This window comes from Denticeps clupeoides, chromosome 9 (assembly GCF_900700375.1).
Source record: "Denticeps clupeoides chromosome 9, fDenClu1.1, whole genome shotgun sequence".
NCBI lineage: Eukaryota > Metazoa > Chordata > Actinopteri > Clupeiformes > Denticipitidae > Denticeps > Denticeps clupeoides.
The window spans coordinates 4,240,564-4,258,433 of record NC_041715.1 but is presented as its reverse complement, the minus strand read 5'-3'; the positions used below and the strand labels follow the sequence as shown (position 1 = coordinate 4,258,433).

The 17,870-nt window shown below is 44.8% G+C and overlaps 1 protein-coding gene across 1 annotated transcript in view; it reads right to left on the bottom strand.

Moving 5' to 3' along the window:
- Positions 1 to 270: 270 nt before the first annotated feature.
- Positions 271 to 17,870, bottom strand: part of stk39 (serine threonine kinase 39) — a 32,986-nt gene continuing 15,386 nt past the window's right edge. Inside the window, exons 13-18 of the mRNA XM_028990251.1 lie at positions 16,961 to 17,017; positions 16,251 to 16,312; positions 6,532 to 6,584; positions 5,586 to 5,654; positions 5,423 to 5,487; positions 271 to 2,572 (exon numbers count right to left, since the gene is read on the bottom strand). Of these exons, the coding sequence (XP_028846084.1) occupies positions 2,498 to 2,572; positions 5,423 to 5,487; positions 5,586 to 5,654; positions 6,532 to 6,584; positions 16,251 to 16,312; positions 16,961 to 17,017 (381 nt within the window). The 3' untranslated portion in view covers positions 271 to 2,497. The remainder of the gene's footprint in view (positions 2,573 to 5,422; positions 5,488 to 5,585; positions 5,655 to 6,531; positions 6,585 to 16,250; positions 16,313 to 16,960; positions 17,018 to 17,870) is intronic.

Sequence of the window (17,870 nt, the reverse complement as noted above, 5' to 3'; positions counted from 1 at the left end):
ACTTATGGGACTTGTCCTACCGCCGGAGGTCTGCCCGGTGCTGACACGCGGTGTCACGTGCCAGAATCTCGCTGTCTGCAGCTCGTAACACCCCGGCGAGGTGCGGGACGACTGGATATCACACTACACGACAAGCCTGGTAGGCACATTCTGGGGAAACTCTGACGTCCGGTAGCATTTTCGTTTATTGTCTTGCTCCTCCGCTTTACAGAAAGGGTAACATGGACATGGGTCACATACCGTATGTAGAAAAAAAAAAAAACAAATAACTTGCTTTCCTTTTTTAATTATATTAATAAAGTTCAAGTTAAATAGAATTGACCAGTTTTGCAGAGTCGCTGCTTCCAGGTGACTGCTGTAGGGTCACCAGCGTTCTTTTGGTTTCCACCGTTGTTTGTAGATATTTGTGTTATACAGTACAGTTCAGAAACAAAATGCAGAAAGACACATTTCAGGAACATAGTAGTGCAGTAAAACCCGGACCTGTAATCCGTTACTCTGTGAAATACACCGGCTATCAGGTTTGACGTGATGGATTACATGGCCTTCCGTAACATTTTGTCGGCAAGCTGAGAGCAACCTGGGCTGAAGCTTTTCATCAGCAGCAAGAAAAAAAAACAAACACAATACTGCTTTTAACGTATAGAGGAAAAGTTCCTTCCTTTTCTGTGTCCCGAAATCAGGAACAGGTTCTGCTGTTGGAGGGTTCTGCTATAGTCACAATAATGTCACAGCCTGTGCACATAAATATTCCTCTTGCAGGTATCTTAACTATTTTCCCTTCACACCACAGGTAAGTTTTTCATGCTCCAATTTCGACTCAGGGTGGGTCTGATAGAACGCTAGGAAAGAAAAAATAGCGCAATAATGGTAATAAACTGGGGCGCGAGGTATAATTACATGCACAAAATGTGACGTTATTCCCCCTACCGTCTCAGGCACAGTTTAAAGAACAAGGCACCACTAGCGGTTTAAGCATCAACACTATCCCGTGAATGAAGCACTGACATAAGCATGGCAGCATTTAGGCCCCGCCTCTTTTCCGCCTTCTGTCCTTCCCTTCATTTTCATTGGCTGTTTTTTTTCTTTTTTTTTTTCATTTATACAGTACCATTCAGTCAAACATTCATCAAGGTAATGTGCTTTTTCTCATAAATAAGACAAAACGAAACAGAACGAAGAAAATCCACATACATCAATCATCATCCGAACTCAGTCCAAGCTACATTTGTACAAATAAAAGGAAAAACAAAAAGGCATTCTCAATTTTTGGAATTTTTTTTTAAATAAATAATATTAATAAGAGCTTCGCTGAAAAGCAGAACACAATAAAATTAATAAATCCTAATATATATATATATATATATACATTTTTTTTTTTTTTTTCACTAGCCACCTGAGTACATGTGTTTAGCTGGGCTTGACAGTCATGGTCTCGGAACGCTGGGAGGGGGATGGAAATGTTCTGACAGGGTGCTGCTGTGCACACCGGATCGGTGACGGGAGGAGAGGCGAGGCGGCGAGCGCCGTGAGGGAAAAGCAGCCGCTGAACCCACATCAGGCTGCACATTTACAGCTGGAACAGGGACTTTGGTTTTGTGCAAAATCTATTCGATTTCAATGGGCTCTCTTCTCTGGTTCCAGTAGTCAAGATAACGATTGCGATTATCGAAGCGTTGCCATTAATCAATTTTTCTGCCAAGGCCCCAGATTTTAAAATTAATTTGTAAATTTGACCACAGGACATTTTTTAATTCAGTGCAGTGAAAATATGCAGAACATGGAATTGTAATAAAAGGGTGCCATACTGAAGCCTTTCTGTCCTCAATGTCAATACGAGACCAAATTAACTGCTAAATCAGGCAGTTAACTGACCAATTAATGAGACTTGCTCCAGTGCAAGTGCTGACTGTGGCCTGAAGTTCTCATGCATTATCAGCGAAATATTCAGAAGTGGATGAATCTGATTGTGGGGAGCAAAGCACTTATGATAAAGCTGTGAGTACATGTGACGCAGGCCGTGGAATCTTCTTCAACTGCCTTAATAACGGTGAATTGCACTTTAACAGAACTGATCGATCAATGTTGTGTTTCATTTTGAAAACTGCAATGATTCAGAATCAATTTCCCTGTTGTAGTCTGCTGATATTTTCAGTTCTTTGTTCTGAGCGCTTGTTTATGGGTAATACTGCTTAAATAAATGGAATAATGTAGAACACTTACAGAGAGCCCATTGTGCCAGTTTTAACTTTGTTTACTTGTAAATTTAGATGATTTTGTAGGATCTTAGAAGCCAAACGAATCAAATCCGACCCTGTAACTGATGGCGACTAAGCGTCCTCCCTGAAATGGGTTCAGTGTCCACCCTGTTGGTACGTGGGGTGTCTGTAAGAGGCAGGGGTGGAGGGCGTGGCGGAGGCGTTGCTGCTCCCTCCGTAAGGACCTCCCCCTCCGCCCTTTCTCCTGGCGTGCCGCATCGGCCGTGCGGAATGGAGCATCAGGTGACGCTCAGCTGGGCGAAGCCGATCAGTTTAATCTCATCAGGAACCTCTGCGCTGTCGCAGCCGGAGGCCTGGAGGAGGAAGAGGAGAAGAGCCGATGAGCACGGGCAGCACCTCCGTACTTACACAGCTCCACTACTACTATCTGAGGTTAATCCCCACACAGCTCCGATCCCATCATATGCCAATACCACCAAACAAGTTCGAATCTGTGCGAATGTGAACGAATTACAGTTGGATGAATCGTACACATTAGACTCCGAGCAGAGTAAAGCTGAATGTGACCAAATAATTATTTCCAAAAAAATTTATTAATAAATTCTTATAAATTCTTATTCATAAAAAAATATGATTGTGTGATTATTACTCATGATATATACTGCTATGGGGCTAAATAAGTACAAATACAGAAATTCTGCTCACAACTAGGCCCAACGTTGCAATATTACAACATTTCCCTAAAAATAAAGAAAATACAGAAAAAATAAAGAAAATACTAGAAAATAAAAAATGCGAAAAATCTTTAATTCCTACATCAGAGGCCAAATAAAACAATATCTGAGAGGTCAAAAAAAAGAATCCAAAAATAATCCATAGCTCAATGAGTTAATTAAGGTCTGGAACCTTGGTGAAACTTATTTTTTCGCCCTTACTGTTGTACACCACAAATATGATTACACAGTTCTTGCATAAAATTATGAAAAGGCACCTGAAGGTCTTTCGTTTTATGCCCGTCCGTGTTTTACATTTTAAGCAAGGGGGCATGTCCCTGAAGTGTGAACTATAGATGATCGCAGCAGCTCAGATAAGAAGTATTTGTGTGTGGAGTGTTGAGTCTTTTTTTCATTCAGTTGTCAGTCAATGCATGCAAATGTGTGCAATTTAAATATATTCTAAAATTCATGCTGGTGTTTTTGCGCCATTTGTAACACCGAAACACATTATATGCACAGCAGCAGCAGGTCCTGCTGAGGTGGTGGTGCAGGATTTGAACAATTGTCACTGCAACCGCACAAACTAGCAAATTTTGTTTATGCACAACAAAAGAGACACCATAACAGCCAGCAAGCTTAAATTGGGAAGGGGTGCGGAAGCACATCTTCTGAAGGCCTCTACTGTCTGGAATGAGGCTTGGTTAAAGCAAATCACTTCTCCACATTTAAAGTTGGCCTGAAATGTTCCCCTTTTCTAACAAGTGAAGTGAAAGTGAAGTGATTGTCACCTGTGATACACAGCAGCACAGCACACGGTGCGCACAGTGAAATTTGTCCTCTGCATTTAACCCATCACCCTAAGTGAGCAGTGGGGGGACATGACAGGTGCCCGGGGAGCAGTGTGTGGGGACGGCGCTTTGCTCAGTGGCACCTCAGTGGCACCTTGGCGGATCGGGATTTGAACCAGCAACTTTCTGATTACGGGGCCGCTTCCTTAGCCGCTAGGCCACCACTGCCCCAAACGTTCAGTAGTTGTTTTTTTTCTCAAGCCCATCCACCTAAGTAACCGCCACAGTAATGAACATGGGACGTAAACATTTGTTCACAAAAACAAAAAAGTTAGAACTTTTTGTGCTGTCAAGCCCTGATTCGCTCTCCTGGAAAGAACACCTCTGATGAAACACCCGGTTTATTTCATCGACAGAAACTTCAGCCAAGAGTGAGCGCTTCGTGCTGCGATGCTCTGAACACATTATGCAGCTCGCGGCAGCAGACAAGGAGGGGCCTTATTACTGGCAACAGCCATGCAGTGGCCAATCAATAGCCTTCTCTTGAAATTTGCCTCCTTTACCCCCTTTGCTCTTTTAGAAAGATCAGCCAAAGATCTGCAAATTACAAGTGAGAATACTGGTGCTATTCACACATTACAAAATCTTGCCTTGATCACCTCGATATCTGACATATGTTCTAATGCTGCATTGACCTTGGAAAATCTGCCTGGTTAAGTGCGGACCAAACTTTTCATGATGAGTACCACCTCTGCCCATTGACGTGGTGGCACACAGGAGGCCATTTTATTCCTAATATAAATATTCATAATTCACACTGCATTTGAACATGTCTCCTGGCCAGTACGGCACCACAGTTTGAGAACCAAGGTTAATGCAACAACTGTAACAAGTATTAAAAAAAAAAATGTAATTACTATTTTAATTACTCTTACTCATCTTATATTCAGGTGAACAATGTGTGACACAACAATGAGACATAATTGCATCCATGTTACCCTGCAAATCTTTGATAGCAGTTTTGGCCTAATAGTTCATGCATTTGCTATCGGTAGTAAAGAATCCCGCTATATCATTATACATTAAATTAGCAATGAATGACTTTTGTTGCACCGTTCCAGTATTTGTTGCTTTGAGGAGAATGAATTGATTATTATTATTATGTAAAAATGCAGCCAGTAAATTCCCAGAGACCTTCACACCAGCTCTGTTTTATTAACTCCACATTCCGCATGGATTTTGCCAGATGTTGAGTAGACAACGTGGCGTGAAAGGTCACACGGGGCATGGACAGCGTTCCGATGCGAACATGCTGTTTGCCTCAACGAAAAGGATGCTTGAAAAATTCCATCGGTATTCTGTCAAACCTGCTGGGATTGGCTAGAAGAGCGCTGTACTTTTTTTCTGCTGTCTAAGTGAACATATGTTCTATAGCAGTTCAAATGGCCATCTCTGCAATGATGCGCTACAGGTACCCTAAACCCTCACAATAGTCTGTTCAATTTGCTAGCGTGAACCCAGAGAGGCAGCGGCCAAAATTGCAGAAGCATTTGTGGAACAGCTAGAACTCTGTAACGCCGCATGCTGTTCAGTTCTCGGTGTGCCGCGAAGGCAGCAATGCAACATTGGTCCATGCCGTGCCCTGCAGTGGAGCGATGGGCCGCAAAGCTTTCATGGCATCCATCGTCTGTGTACTCACCAGTTTAAAGGTCACGACTCTGCAGACAATCGGGTCGTCTACAATCTTCTGAAGGTTAGCAGCGACTGAAGGAACAAGTTGGTGTTAAATGAAGACCTGAACGTTGCCTTTCAATTAGAGATGGGTCTGTTGCTCAGTACTCAGTGGAAAAAAAAGTCTTTACCGACTACAACATCGTGGCCATTAACAAGACCGGCAGAGAAGAGCTCCTGGGAAACCCCATCAGCAGTGTCTAGGGGAAAACCACACAGTCAAGAAGAAACGCACCTAAACACACACAGACACCAATAATAATTTTATCATTAATAATATTTGCTTTTTTTTGTCCCTTTTATTCTTATGGCCCATAAATATGGCCCAAGCCTTGTACTGATTTTTTCAAAATTCTATATTCTGAGACCAGAAGCATTACAAAAAAAATGCTTCTGAAAATGTCAAATTCTCTGTTACGCCAAACTCTGTGTCAAAGGCATTAATTAAAACGCATGAGATATTTAAAATTAATTGCACCAATTAACCCGTTAATTTGAGCACATGTAACATCATTACATGTATTAAATGTAACACATGTAATTGTGATAGAATGAAAAAATAAATCATATGATTATCAGTATTTATAAATACATTTATAAATACGAAGCCTCAGCTATGAACAGTGCAGACGAGCAGTAAGGTGACCAAGACAGCACACCATACAGGGTCGGCATATTTGGCACGAGCCTCCAAAATGATGTAAAATGTATTATTCCAGATTGCATTAAACAAAAGGACAACTCAATGAATCTGAGAATACACATATTATGCATGACATTTAAATGTCAGCCGATTTTGATTCATTGGTGCATCACTAACAAACAGGACACTGACCAAGAAGTGATTCAACTATATTAGTGTATCAATTTGAAAGGAAAAAAATTCTTACAATTGGGTAGGTTCCCCCCACTGTTGACTTAAGAAACGTTCTGAAATCATGCTGGGAGAATATAAATGTCCCTGACACTGATTGTGCAGTTGGGCTTGGCTGTGGCACACCCCACAGGCTCTCGCGGGCCAATCGGCTGAGACGTGCGCCAATCAGTGGAGTCAGCCACGACTGGCGGCAGCCTTACCTCGGCCTGGCATGAATTCAAAGCGTATGTCGTTCAGCTCTTTCCTGGCGTTCCTGCAGACAGAGGAGAGGAGGGAAACGGGTGAATGTTCCTGTCTCCCGTGACCGCCGAGCCCACCTGTCTTGACTCCTTCCCAAGATCTGGCACCATCTGTGGCTGCTGCAGCTGAGCACGGCTGAGAAGTCTGACAAGCAGAAACAAAACTGAAGCCCGCGTCTGCCACGGCTCAAACCTCAAAAAAAAAAAAAGCCGTCTTGTGTGAGTGCGGAAACTCCAACGTCAGCTGGAGTCCTTCTCAGCCCCTGGTGGAGCTCCTCCCTGATCCTGCTGCATCTCCGCATAGCTAAACCTGCGGCACAGCGACCTTGAAAATGCCTTATAAGTGAAAAGCTCGTTCCCGTCCCACGCCTTTTCTGATCACGTCACTTCACATCACTGCACACTTCACATTTGGGGGCAGTGGGGGCCTAGCGGTTAAGGAAGCGGCCCCGTAATCACAAGGTTGCCGGTTCGAATCCCGATCCGCCAAGGTGCCACTGAGCAAAGCGCCGTCCCCACACACTGCTCCCCGGGCGCCTGTCATGGCTGCCCACTGCTCACGCCCACTGATGGGATAAATGCAGAGGACAAATTTCACTGTGTGCACCGTGTGCTGTGCTGCTGTGTATCACAACTGACAATCACTTCACTTCAACTCAAACCACGAGGATGTTACGCGGCGTACAGTAACAGCGGTGAAAGGGCGGGTGAAGCGAGACGGCAGATAAGAGGGCGATCGGCACCGATACGCCTCAACAAAAGGTCCTCACGTCGGTCTCCACGGCAAAAGCCGATTCAGGTTCGCTGAACCCACACAGTTATTCAAGTGTGTCGACTGTACGAATATAATCACACATCCTGCGTTAATTCTCACGTATGACCACATTTTAATCGCTTTGTCTGTCAGCATTTCTGTATGACAGCGACTGCTTCGTTCTGTGTTAGGTTAGGTTTACTGTTGAATCATTTATGCATGTGCTTCTGCCGGTAGAAAGATCTGGTTTTATATGTATATCTCCCTTTCCAGACGTACCAGCGTATAGTATGCGGGAAAATACTCCGGAAATGGCAGGGATTCATGTTTAAGGGGGAATGTGTCACAAAAAAAAAAGCGATGCACAAGATTATTTGAAAGCAGCAAAAGCCCTGGCTTTAGGCTTGACGTCTGCAATGCAATTTTAATAAAAGGAACTCAGTCACGGTTCTCCACACTCACACATCTACCCTGGCCTGATGTCCTGGACGAACGGGGCATGTTCAGTAAATAACACCTCGCACTGCACCTCGTATACTCCGAGCCTCCAGTACTGCTCGCCTGGTCCCTCCATCTCTGAAGGTAAAAGGAAGACGCTCATCTAGACTCTTCTCCATCTTGGCCCCTCGGTGGTGGAATGAACTTCCCCTCGAGGTCAGAACCTTCAAAATGCAGCTCAAGACCTTCCTCTTTAGAGAATATTTAGATGAACTTGTAACCTTCTTGACTGACTTCTGTATAGAAACTAGAACAGAGTGAATAAAAAGATTGTATTGATAGTTGGGGGTCTTAGTGAACCAGAACTGATCACTTCATCCATGGTAACATGGTAGCACGTTGTAAGTTGCTCTGGATAAGGGCGTCTGCCAAATGCCTTAAATATAAATGTTAAATGGAAATATTAGAGATTTGTATTTGCCACGGAGAGAGAATCGGTCCACAACTGGCAAGGGGAGCGTCACGCGTGGCAGTCATCTCAGAGGAGACCGTCGACGCAGAGCCGGCCACGAGCGGGACGCCGCGGAGTCCTGCCCGCTTATCCGCCCTCCAGAGAAATCTGCAACAGACGCTGGCGGGGCCGCAGATGGATAAATAGATTGAATGAAGCCATTTTGAGGCGGGTCGGCACAGATTGAAACAAATAATCTCAGCAGAGAGGGACTGTGGGTGTGTGGTGGTGGGGGGAAGGATCGATGACTTCTTTTTAACAAGTCAGAAACTGTCTCGCGCAGCCGCAGGCAAGCGCTTCACGGGAGCGTCTGATTTCTCTCATTCCACGCACAGTGTAATCACGGCCATGCTGCCCGTCTTTTGACTACCTATTACTACCTATTACTACCTATTAAATAAATCAAAAACTACAAACTTTGTGCGCAATTTGGTAAGACAAACAAAAGTAAGTAAGTGAAAGTGAAGTGATTGTCATTATGATGCACGGCAAGCGGTGGCAGAACGAAATGTGTCCTCTGTATTTAACCCATCACCTTTGGTGGGCGGTGGGCAGCCATGACAGGCGCCTGGGGAGCAGTGTGTGGGGACGGCGCCTTGATCAAGGGGACCTCAGTGGCACCTTGGCGGGTTCGGGATTTGAACCGGCAACCTTCTGATGACGGGGCCGCTTCCTTACCCGTTTAAGATGGGACGTCACAGGGCCATGACGTTTCTGCACCTTTGTTTTGCGTAGAGGTTCATCACCTCCATTTTCCATATCTTTGTCAAATGGCAAGAGGTGTGAAATGGCAGCCACGGGTTTTTGCGATACCAGACGGGAGACACCGCGAGCGGGACAAGACAGAAACAAGAAATTCTGATTGGTCTGTGACAACTTCCTGTGGGTCAAATGTATAAAGGAATGTTCACTGGACGTCTTCCAGCTCCATCGGGAGCTGAGGGGAATTTTCTCATCAGTACCTGAGTCTTTTCTATTTACCTATTTTCTCATGGCTTTTCTCTCTCTTTCTCTACATTTCCTCCTTCTTTTCATTTTGATTTTCTCTGTAACATCGGTACCTTTTTACATACAATATTCACATGTAACTGCAATAATAATTTACTGGTGTTAATAAATTAGAAACTGTTCATTCTTTTAACCTCTATTGTGCCACGCCTCTTTTGGCAAGGTAACATCAGATTGGAGTGGGTTTTAATACAGTGCTTTTGTGTGTAGAGAGAGAGTTTTTTATTCCGTTCTCCACAGTTTTACACCGCTACCCACCACTGCGGTAGAATTTACTACCATATACAACGTTGAGCCAAACTCATGCTCACACAAGAAAAATGTGCACAGGACAGTTAAAAGCGTTTTTCATTCTGGGGCTGCAGACTGTGGTCCAATAATTAGGGAACAAATAGGCAACAAATCTTCCATTTGGCTCCTCTCTTATACAGCAAATGGGAATTTAAGTCTTTGGGTGATACTCTCAAACACCATTAAGACCAGAGTTTATGGCACAAAAGCCTAATGATTTGGTCGACACGTATTACGGTACAGGTACTGCAGGGGTCACTGTTCCCACCTGTTACCACGCTCTCTTGCAATACAATAGAATATTTTTTATGAAATGTATTTAGCAATTTTACTGAATTCAGCCAGCAGGGGCAGTAGACCTACGGTGGCTTCAAACACGATGCAGCAGCTGTGTCTTTTTTTTTATTCATTGAAAGTTTATTTAAATAATGACATTTTTACAAACAGATTTTTTCAAAGTCGATCGGGATAAAAAAAAAAAACGCAATAATGAATAGTTTTAAACCGAATTACATTACATTCTATGCGTGATAATATTCTTTAATTACATCTTCGCACATTTTACATTTACATTCTACATTAATGGCATTTACCTTATCCAGAGCGCCTTAAAGTCAGTAGTGACAGGGACAGTCCCCCGCTGGAAACACTCAGGGTTAAGTATCTTGCTCTGGGACACAATGGTAGTAAGTGGGATTTGAACCTGGATCAAAACAGAGCTGATATACAAGATGCCGTGTACGATCTTTGTGATCACGTTACATTAATAATTCATCCAGAACAACATAACTCTGAACTGAATTTTGGACTAAATTTGAATACAAAAAATATTTGATGTCCCTGTATCGATACGATACCACCACGTAAAACATCACGATATATTGCTGTGGCGATCTTTTCTAACACCCCTACCATCAATCTTCCGATTCCTTAGCCGCTAGGCCACCACTACCATTGTCCCCGCCCCTCATCCAGTCTTCCTGGATGGGCTTGGCAGCCACGGTTATGGAACGTGAGCGAGTGTGTGTGTCTTCCATTACTAGCATAAATCGAGAAATTCACAGGAAGATCTCATCTGCATCCTTGGCTGAAGTGTTGCTTTCAATATTCATTGCTTTTAAGGAGGTTCTTTGAATGCGATTAAAGTGCTCTTCCTTCTGTGGATCGCAACTGTCCCCAGTGGAGAATGTGACTAATTGGACTGCTTTTAGATGTCCAGGGAATGAGTGATGGGCTTTAATTGCAAGAACGACATTTAATTTAGTCTCTGAAGATAATCAGGCTTAACTCCACACAAACATGTTGGCAAAAATCTGCGATGGCACACTGGGTGTGATAATAAGCGAAGGAAAAAAAAAACAGCTAGGAAGCAGATATTATTATGGAGGATTTGGGGGGGTTTGCATGAGGAAATGCTCTGCACAGCCTGGCATTAATATAATAACATCCTTATTCTCTCCCGCGCACACCCTCAATTACACTCGTCTTATCCTTAATCCTGTTACATGCCACTAAATACCTGTCATCTGGCTCGAGATCCCAACTTTGACTCCGCCTGCTGAACAGCAGAAGCCGTCTCCCAATCTCCGCCGCGCAACACGACCTCAGGGGTCTGCGCTCGCGCCACTGGGGCTTCCGTCAAGGCCACACCGGCCTCTCGGCCGCGAACCAATTCACATCCGTAACCTTCACACGCAGCCCACACTGACGAGGTGTGCTAGGAGAAGGTGGCCTGTCGAGAGCTTGTTAAGCCGTCTGGCGACTCTGACACGTTAGGAAAAAAGAAAAGTCGCTCTCTCGCCACGGTTTTGTTCCCGGAATACAGTGGGGAATACGCAGTAAAGAAAAGAAAACCGATGGGCTGACACCTTGCCTTGGGCTTGAAGATTGCTGGGATGGACTCCATCTTCCCTGTGACTATGGAGCAGCTTTACAGTCTGGAAGTGAAAAAACAGCATCGGATGCAGCAGATAGTTGGTGACAGGGAGCAATTTAAAAACAAACTGGGACTGCAGTTCACTATGAAAGCTTTAAAGGTCCCCTATTATGTAAATTTCCCTTTGTGAGATCTATGGTCCTGCAGTGGCTAAAAATGATGATAGTTGTAAAAAGAGCTTTGTTCATTCTGCTTCATGGTTCAGAGAGCTGCAGCTCAGATGGTCAGATCCGGTATTTGTCCCCTTATGACGTCATAAGGGGAAAAGTTACCTTCCATTTCTCATGCTTTTTTGCCCACCCCTCCCCTAAAACAGTAGCTCTATCGACCGTCATGGCTTCCAAACGTGCGAAGCATTGCAGTTGCTCGGTGATTAGATGTTAAAATTAGCGATATTGTGGTTGGTGAATGGTGTTGATGTTACTTTCCGCGAATGCCCACTCAACTTCTACAGGCCACTCTCCTCCTTGTACCGCCTCTCTCCTCCTCATTTGCATTTAAAGTTACAGACACCGAAACGGCGCGTCCTGGGAAATCTCACTGTGAGCATGGATCAAAGTGGCTGGAATTCTGCACCAAGGATAGTGACTTCAGATGGGCTAGTGGTGGCGTAGCAGTTAAGGAAGCGTTCTAATCCTGATCTGTCAAGGTGCCACTGAAGTGCCACACACTGTCCCCACACACTGCTCCTCGGGCGCCTGTCATGGCTGCCCACTGCTCACTCAGGGTGATGGGTTAAATGCAGAGGACAAGTTTCACTGTGTGCACCATGTGCTGTGCTGCTGTGTTTCACAAGTGAAAATCACTTCACTTTTTTTTTTTTTTTTTAAGATTCAGTATTAGAGAACCAACAAGGCCGATATAAAAGCAAAAACTATTTCATTGTGTTCGTAGCCCCTGAGGAAGACTGACAGAATGCAACCTGGCTTTCTTTGCACGCACTACAAGCCCTAGACTAAAGGGGGAAAGGAAATGTGCAGGGAAATGCAAAGGCTTAAAAAAATCATCGCCAGAGGCTAGCTTTCGTTTCACCTCCTCAGCATCCATTTTCACATCTCTCTCGCGATGATTAAAACAATCACTGAATCAAATTTACAAGCGGCGAATCATACGGACACAAATTTAATCTCAGCCAACAATCGCGTGGGTACTGTACTATCACAGATGGGAAATGTGGCCCTACCCTTTCCAAAATCTGTAATCTTGTTGTGTTTTGTGAAATGTAGTCGTGGTCTCTGAAATGTCACTTTGACCTTCAGGGCCACCGTATTACAATCCCCAATCGGGGGGATTTTTCACAACTTTTTAAGCTTGTTTCACAGGAGGCTTGCTCCTTGCATACCTTGCGGTATCAGAAAACTGTTTTGATAGGCAATTGGCCAATTGGGGGGTGAAAGGTCATGAAACAGTTTTGTAGTCGAACCCTTACAGCCCAATCCCAGGTCCATAAAGTTGTGGGGTGTGAACTGTACAGCGATACAACAATTTTGTAGTCAGCCAAGACGCGTCTGCCTGGGTGATCAACAGCCGACTTGCGAGCCGCGAAATGCACTTAATGTAATTCAGCCGGCACAGAAAGGTATCGTCCCAGCAAATCAAATGTAATTTAATGCTCCGTCAAGTGCCTTCAAAAACAGGCTGCGGGGGAATAAGCAGGGTTGCCCGGGCATCTTCACGCAAATAAACTCTGAAGAATGGCGAACGTGTGGAAAAAGGCGCATCAGAGAGCGCCGACACTGGTATTCGGCGACGAGAGTCGACAGCGCCGGGCCAAATCCGTAGAAGATGATTTGAACGGCTGGCTTCACATCTTGGAAAAATGCCTTCAAAGCTAAAAAAAAAAAAAAAAAAAAAAAAAAAAGGCCAGATAAAGAGTATGATGGAAGCTGGCGGCTCTGCACTGCTCATCGCTCAGCCTCCGATGAGACGCCGGCTCCGCGACAAATCGGAGGAAACAAATGCAGCTTTTCATCTTTGCCTTTTTTTCCGAGGGTTACGCTCCGTAAGCGTGGCTTTAAAAACAGAGCGAGGCTCCATGAAGGCCTGGACGGAAGCAGGTAGCACTGGATAATGCCGGAGAATCCATTTACTCACGCGTCAGGGTAGGAATAATTACAGTTCCCCGTGCAGAGCCGCTGTGTTGTGGACGTTTCGAGGACGAAGCTGTTATCTCACCAGCCCAGAGCTCACAATACAGGCAGTACCGCAGTGGCAACCTCGGGAGAGGGGGGGACCCCACTGTCTGTCACACCCAACTCCTGAACTCGTGACTTCTGCACGTGGATTTAATCTCAGAAAACTCTCCTGCATAGAAGGGGATTTGCAAATGTGGAAGTGGCATCAGGTATTTTATAACAACAAAAAAACAATGGCAAGACAAACCTAAAATAGAATCTCTTCAAGTGAAAGTGTCTTAAGTGTTGCATGTGTAGCTGGGTGGACGTGGGTATAAAAAATAGATACAGTACAGGCCAAAATTCTTTACACACGCATTTCAGGTGACACAAGCATTTCAGGTGACGACCTCTTGAAGCTCATCGAGAGAATGCCAAGAGTGTACAAAGCAGTAATCAGAGCAAAGAAACTAGAATATAAAACATGTTTTCACTTATTCCACCTTTTTTTTTGTTAAGTACAGAACTCCACATGTGTTCATTCATAGTTTTGAGTCCTTCAGTGAGAATCTACCAACGTAAATGGTCATGAAAATAAAGAAAACTCATTGAATTAGAAGGTGGGTCCAAACTTTTGGCCTGTACTGTATATTGTAGCAGACGAGCTCGGTGATGGGAAGGGAAGAGACGACGACACAGCTGAGTAGCTCTAAGAAGCCTTTTATTAGCCAGAACCCTTAGCACCATTTACATTTACATTTACAGCATTTATCAGACGCCCTTATCCAGAGCGACTTACAATCAGTAGTTACAGGGACAGTCTCCCTGGAGCAATTTAGGGTTAAGTGTCTTGCTCAGGGACACAATGGTAGTAAGTGGGATTCGAACCCGGGTCTTCTGGTTCATAGGTGAGTGTGTTACCCACTAGGCTACTACCACCCTAGCACCAGGACCAGGCATATCAACAGGGCAACAGGGGAGCCATTCTCCTAAGATCACAATACGCCCCCTGCCTGCTCTCAGTAACCCCAACTTCCAGGCAACAGCCCATTAACTCACCTAACACTCACCCTAATAGTGGGTAGAACTTCACCTCGCTACCCCCAGGGGCGGCTCTATGCAACTGAGTGCAGCCATATTGGCTGCAACCCGCTGCAATATATATCTCTCGCTAATCTCATCCCGTTTTAATCCTCAAAGGGGCAAAATTGTAATGATCTGATCACCTCTGCTGTCCAGTGGAACATGTGGTAGGCATCTAAAATGGGAACATTTCCATCCGATCTGGCCACACAGAAAATAGGGATTTTCAGGGATCCCAGAATGGTTATTTTCTGAAACAGGTTCCAGAGTGAATTTATGGACCACATTTCAGATTTCTAGAAACCAAAACCCCGTTTTAGAGAAAGGCTGGATGGGGCCTTAGACTGAAATCTGAACAAGAATCTACACATGCAGGCCACGGAGACAACACCTTGCAGAATACAAGTTCCCACCGAGGAAGAAAGTGCCAAGAAAGCTTAAGTTTACCTTGGAAAACGTAAACCTTGGGTGGCAGTAGCCTAGAGGGTAACACACTCGCCTATGAACCAGAAGACCCGGGTTCAAATCCCGCTTACTACCATTGTGTCCCTGAGCAAGACACTTAACCCTAAGTTGCTCCAGGGGGGGACTGTCCCTGTACCCACTGATTGTAAGTCGCTCTGGATACGGGCGTCTCATAAATGCTGTAAATGTAAATGTAAACAGGGCACCCCTGTTTTCAAATTCAAATGAAGAACACTTCAAAGCAACAATGGCGTCGTCGTCATCCTCAGCCCCTCTCTACTCTCTGACAATGTCAACTCCTCTGCAGCGACCGCATCAAGCCCCTCCGAGTCAAGCGGCCGCAGGCTGCTCTCAATCTAATTAAAAATCGGAAGAAATCTAATTAAGGAGCGACCACGAAGGTCACAGATCTTCATCGTCAAATCTCTTTGAAGGATGAGCTGCCGATCCAGAAATCCCAGACCTCTGGGCACGACTTCACGCCCTGAAATGGGACTCCGTTACAGTAAAGGCAGCAGGGCGGGGGGCCGGGGGAGGATAAGGAAAGGAACCGAGTTCATCCAGCTTCCTGGACGGAGAAGCAAGCTGAAATCAAGCTGAGCCTTGATTTCAGCGATGGCCGACCCTCGGCCACAAGGGACTGAGGGAAAAGCCACACAGCAAACAGAAAAAATGTCCAATAAAAAAAAAAAACGATTTGATGTAAAAAGGACGTAACAGAACATTCTAATGAACTGTACCATTACTTCAATAAGAATTAAACATGGTGATGATACAATATTACAAAATACATTTATTCAATAATTTTAATTCAATATCTGTATGCACATCAACTCAAACTGATCAATGCACAAAACATCTCATGACTAACTCATTCGTTTCAGCATGTCGTAGGGCATTGCAATAATGTCTCATTCCTGATATTTATTTGATCACTCTAGGAAATTTATCCTTTAAAAATCCTATAAAAAAATTCAACTAACAACTCCAGACCAGTTACAGGAAGTCAATTCTGCTGACAAATGGCCAACTCAAATGGAAGCAAATGAAAATGCATCAAAATAATTGAACTGCCCTCACCTCAGCCTCAGGACCAGGTTCACCGCACCTTGAATGAAGGGCGGATGCTCGTACGGCTGCACCTTTGGGGGTGAAAGTGAATAATAAGATAAGTGATGTCAGCGTGCATTTAGGCTAAGGGGCTTCAGCCCTGTTCCTGGAGGGGATTTTTTTTTTTGTGGGTTCCGCCCGTTGCTGGTAGCCTTAGGTGACTTAACCGCCTAATGATGTGTGCGGCGGCACAGATGGCCGGAGTGAAAAATGCAGAATCGCCGGTTCTCCAGAAACGCGGCCAAGAACCGATTTGCAACTACAAACGCATGCCAGAGAGCTCAGCTATGGGAACAACTGTCACATTTTGCATATCTACAAAAAAAAAAAAAAAAAAAAGATATAAAGTTAGAAAAACAGGGCACAGCAAGGCATTGTATTCCGTTTTTTTTTTGTTGTTGTTTTTTTCGCCCCTCTCTGCAGCATGCCTGAATGCATTCTGGGCAATTTCCTGAAATGCCGATGGTCTCCAACAGAATGCCTCGCTGCCTTTCAAATGAGTAATGCCCTGCATGGCGTAGGGCGCCGCCGGTGGGGGCGAGCTTTCACTCGGGCTTATTACGCTCAGAGGGCTCCCGCCCAGGGCGGGGCGCAGCACGAGTCGGAACGACTCACTCAGCAGGGCATCAGGGCTACTGAATCAAGACAAATTGCGCCGCAGCCCCGACCGCGGCCCTCACCTGGGGATGCTGAATCGACAGGCCCTCCGCGGGGAAGCTGTTGGCGTGTGGCTTGCTCTGCGGAGGCACAAAGAGAGAGGGCAGGGCAAGAGGCTGCGTGGCAAGACCCTTCATTCCCGTCGGTGACATACTGGCACAATTCAAGCAGAAAGCAGGCTGCATGTACTTTCAGGCTGAAATATTTAAGCGTACACCCATATTTCCGCCATTTTATTGCGCTCGGTGTCATTCAGATGCATTTAGATGCACCACTAGATGGTGCTGATGACTGAATGTCAAAATGTGATTAATTAATCACATCAATTAACTAAGGTTATTATTTCAAGTAAAGGACTAGCCAGTTTAAATGCTTATTTTAATGCACTGATGCAAATTTTATTGTTCTGTCCACAGGTCAATATAGATTTATTGGGAATTTTATAGGAAAAAATTACATTTTAAAGGCTGGTCTTAATTAAGATAACAATAATTAAGGAAACTATGACCAAAATGATTTTTTTTAATGATTTTTTTCTGGTGATGCACGAAACACTGAACTAGACTGAAGACTCAGGGACTGTTTATACTGAAGGAGAACTCGGCCTCGCCTCAGAAAGGGGCACAGCCACCAGGAGAAAATGGGATTCCCCTGGCTAATATATCTCCAGCTGTAGATAATTCTGCCGAGCCGAACCTACTCAGCCCCCGTTGGGCCACTCTGGCCTGCGCAGTGCTCGGCGATATGTGATATGGGTCTACCACAGCAATGCGGCCGTCTCTGCGTGCGCTTGGCTCTGGAAAATGCAATTTCTCAGAGGGCCCACGCAACCGAATGGGACCTGCGGCCTCAAACCTATTACGCCGCTTTAATGACACTGCGCCGCGAAAGGGTCTGATTGAATTCAAATCTCCCACGTCGTTCGGCGCAGGG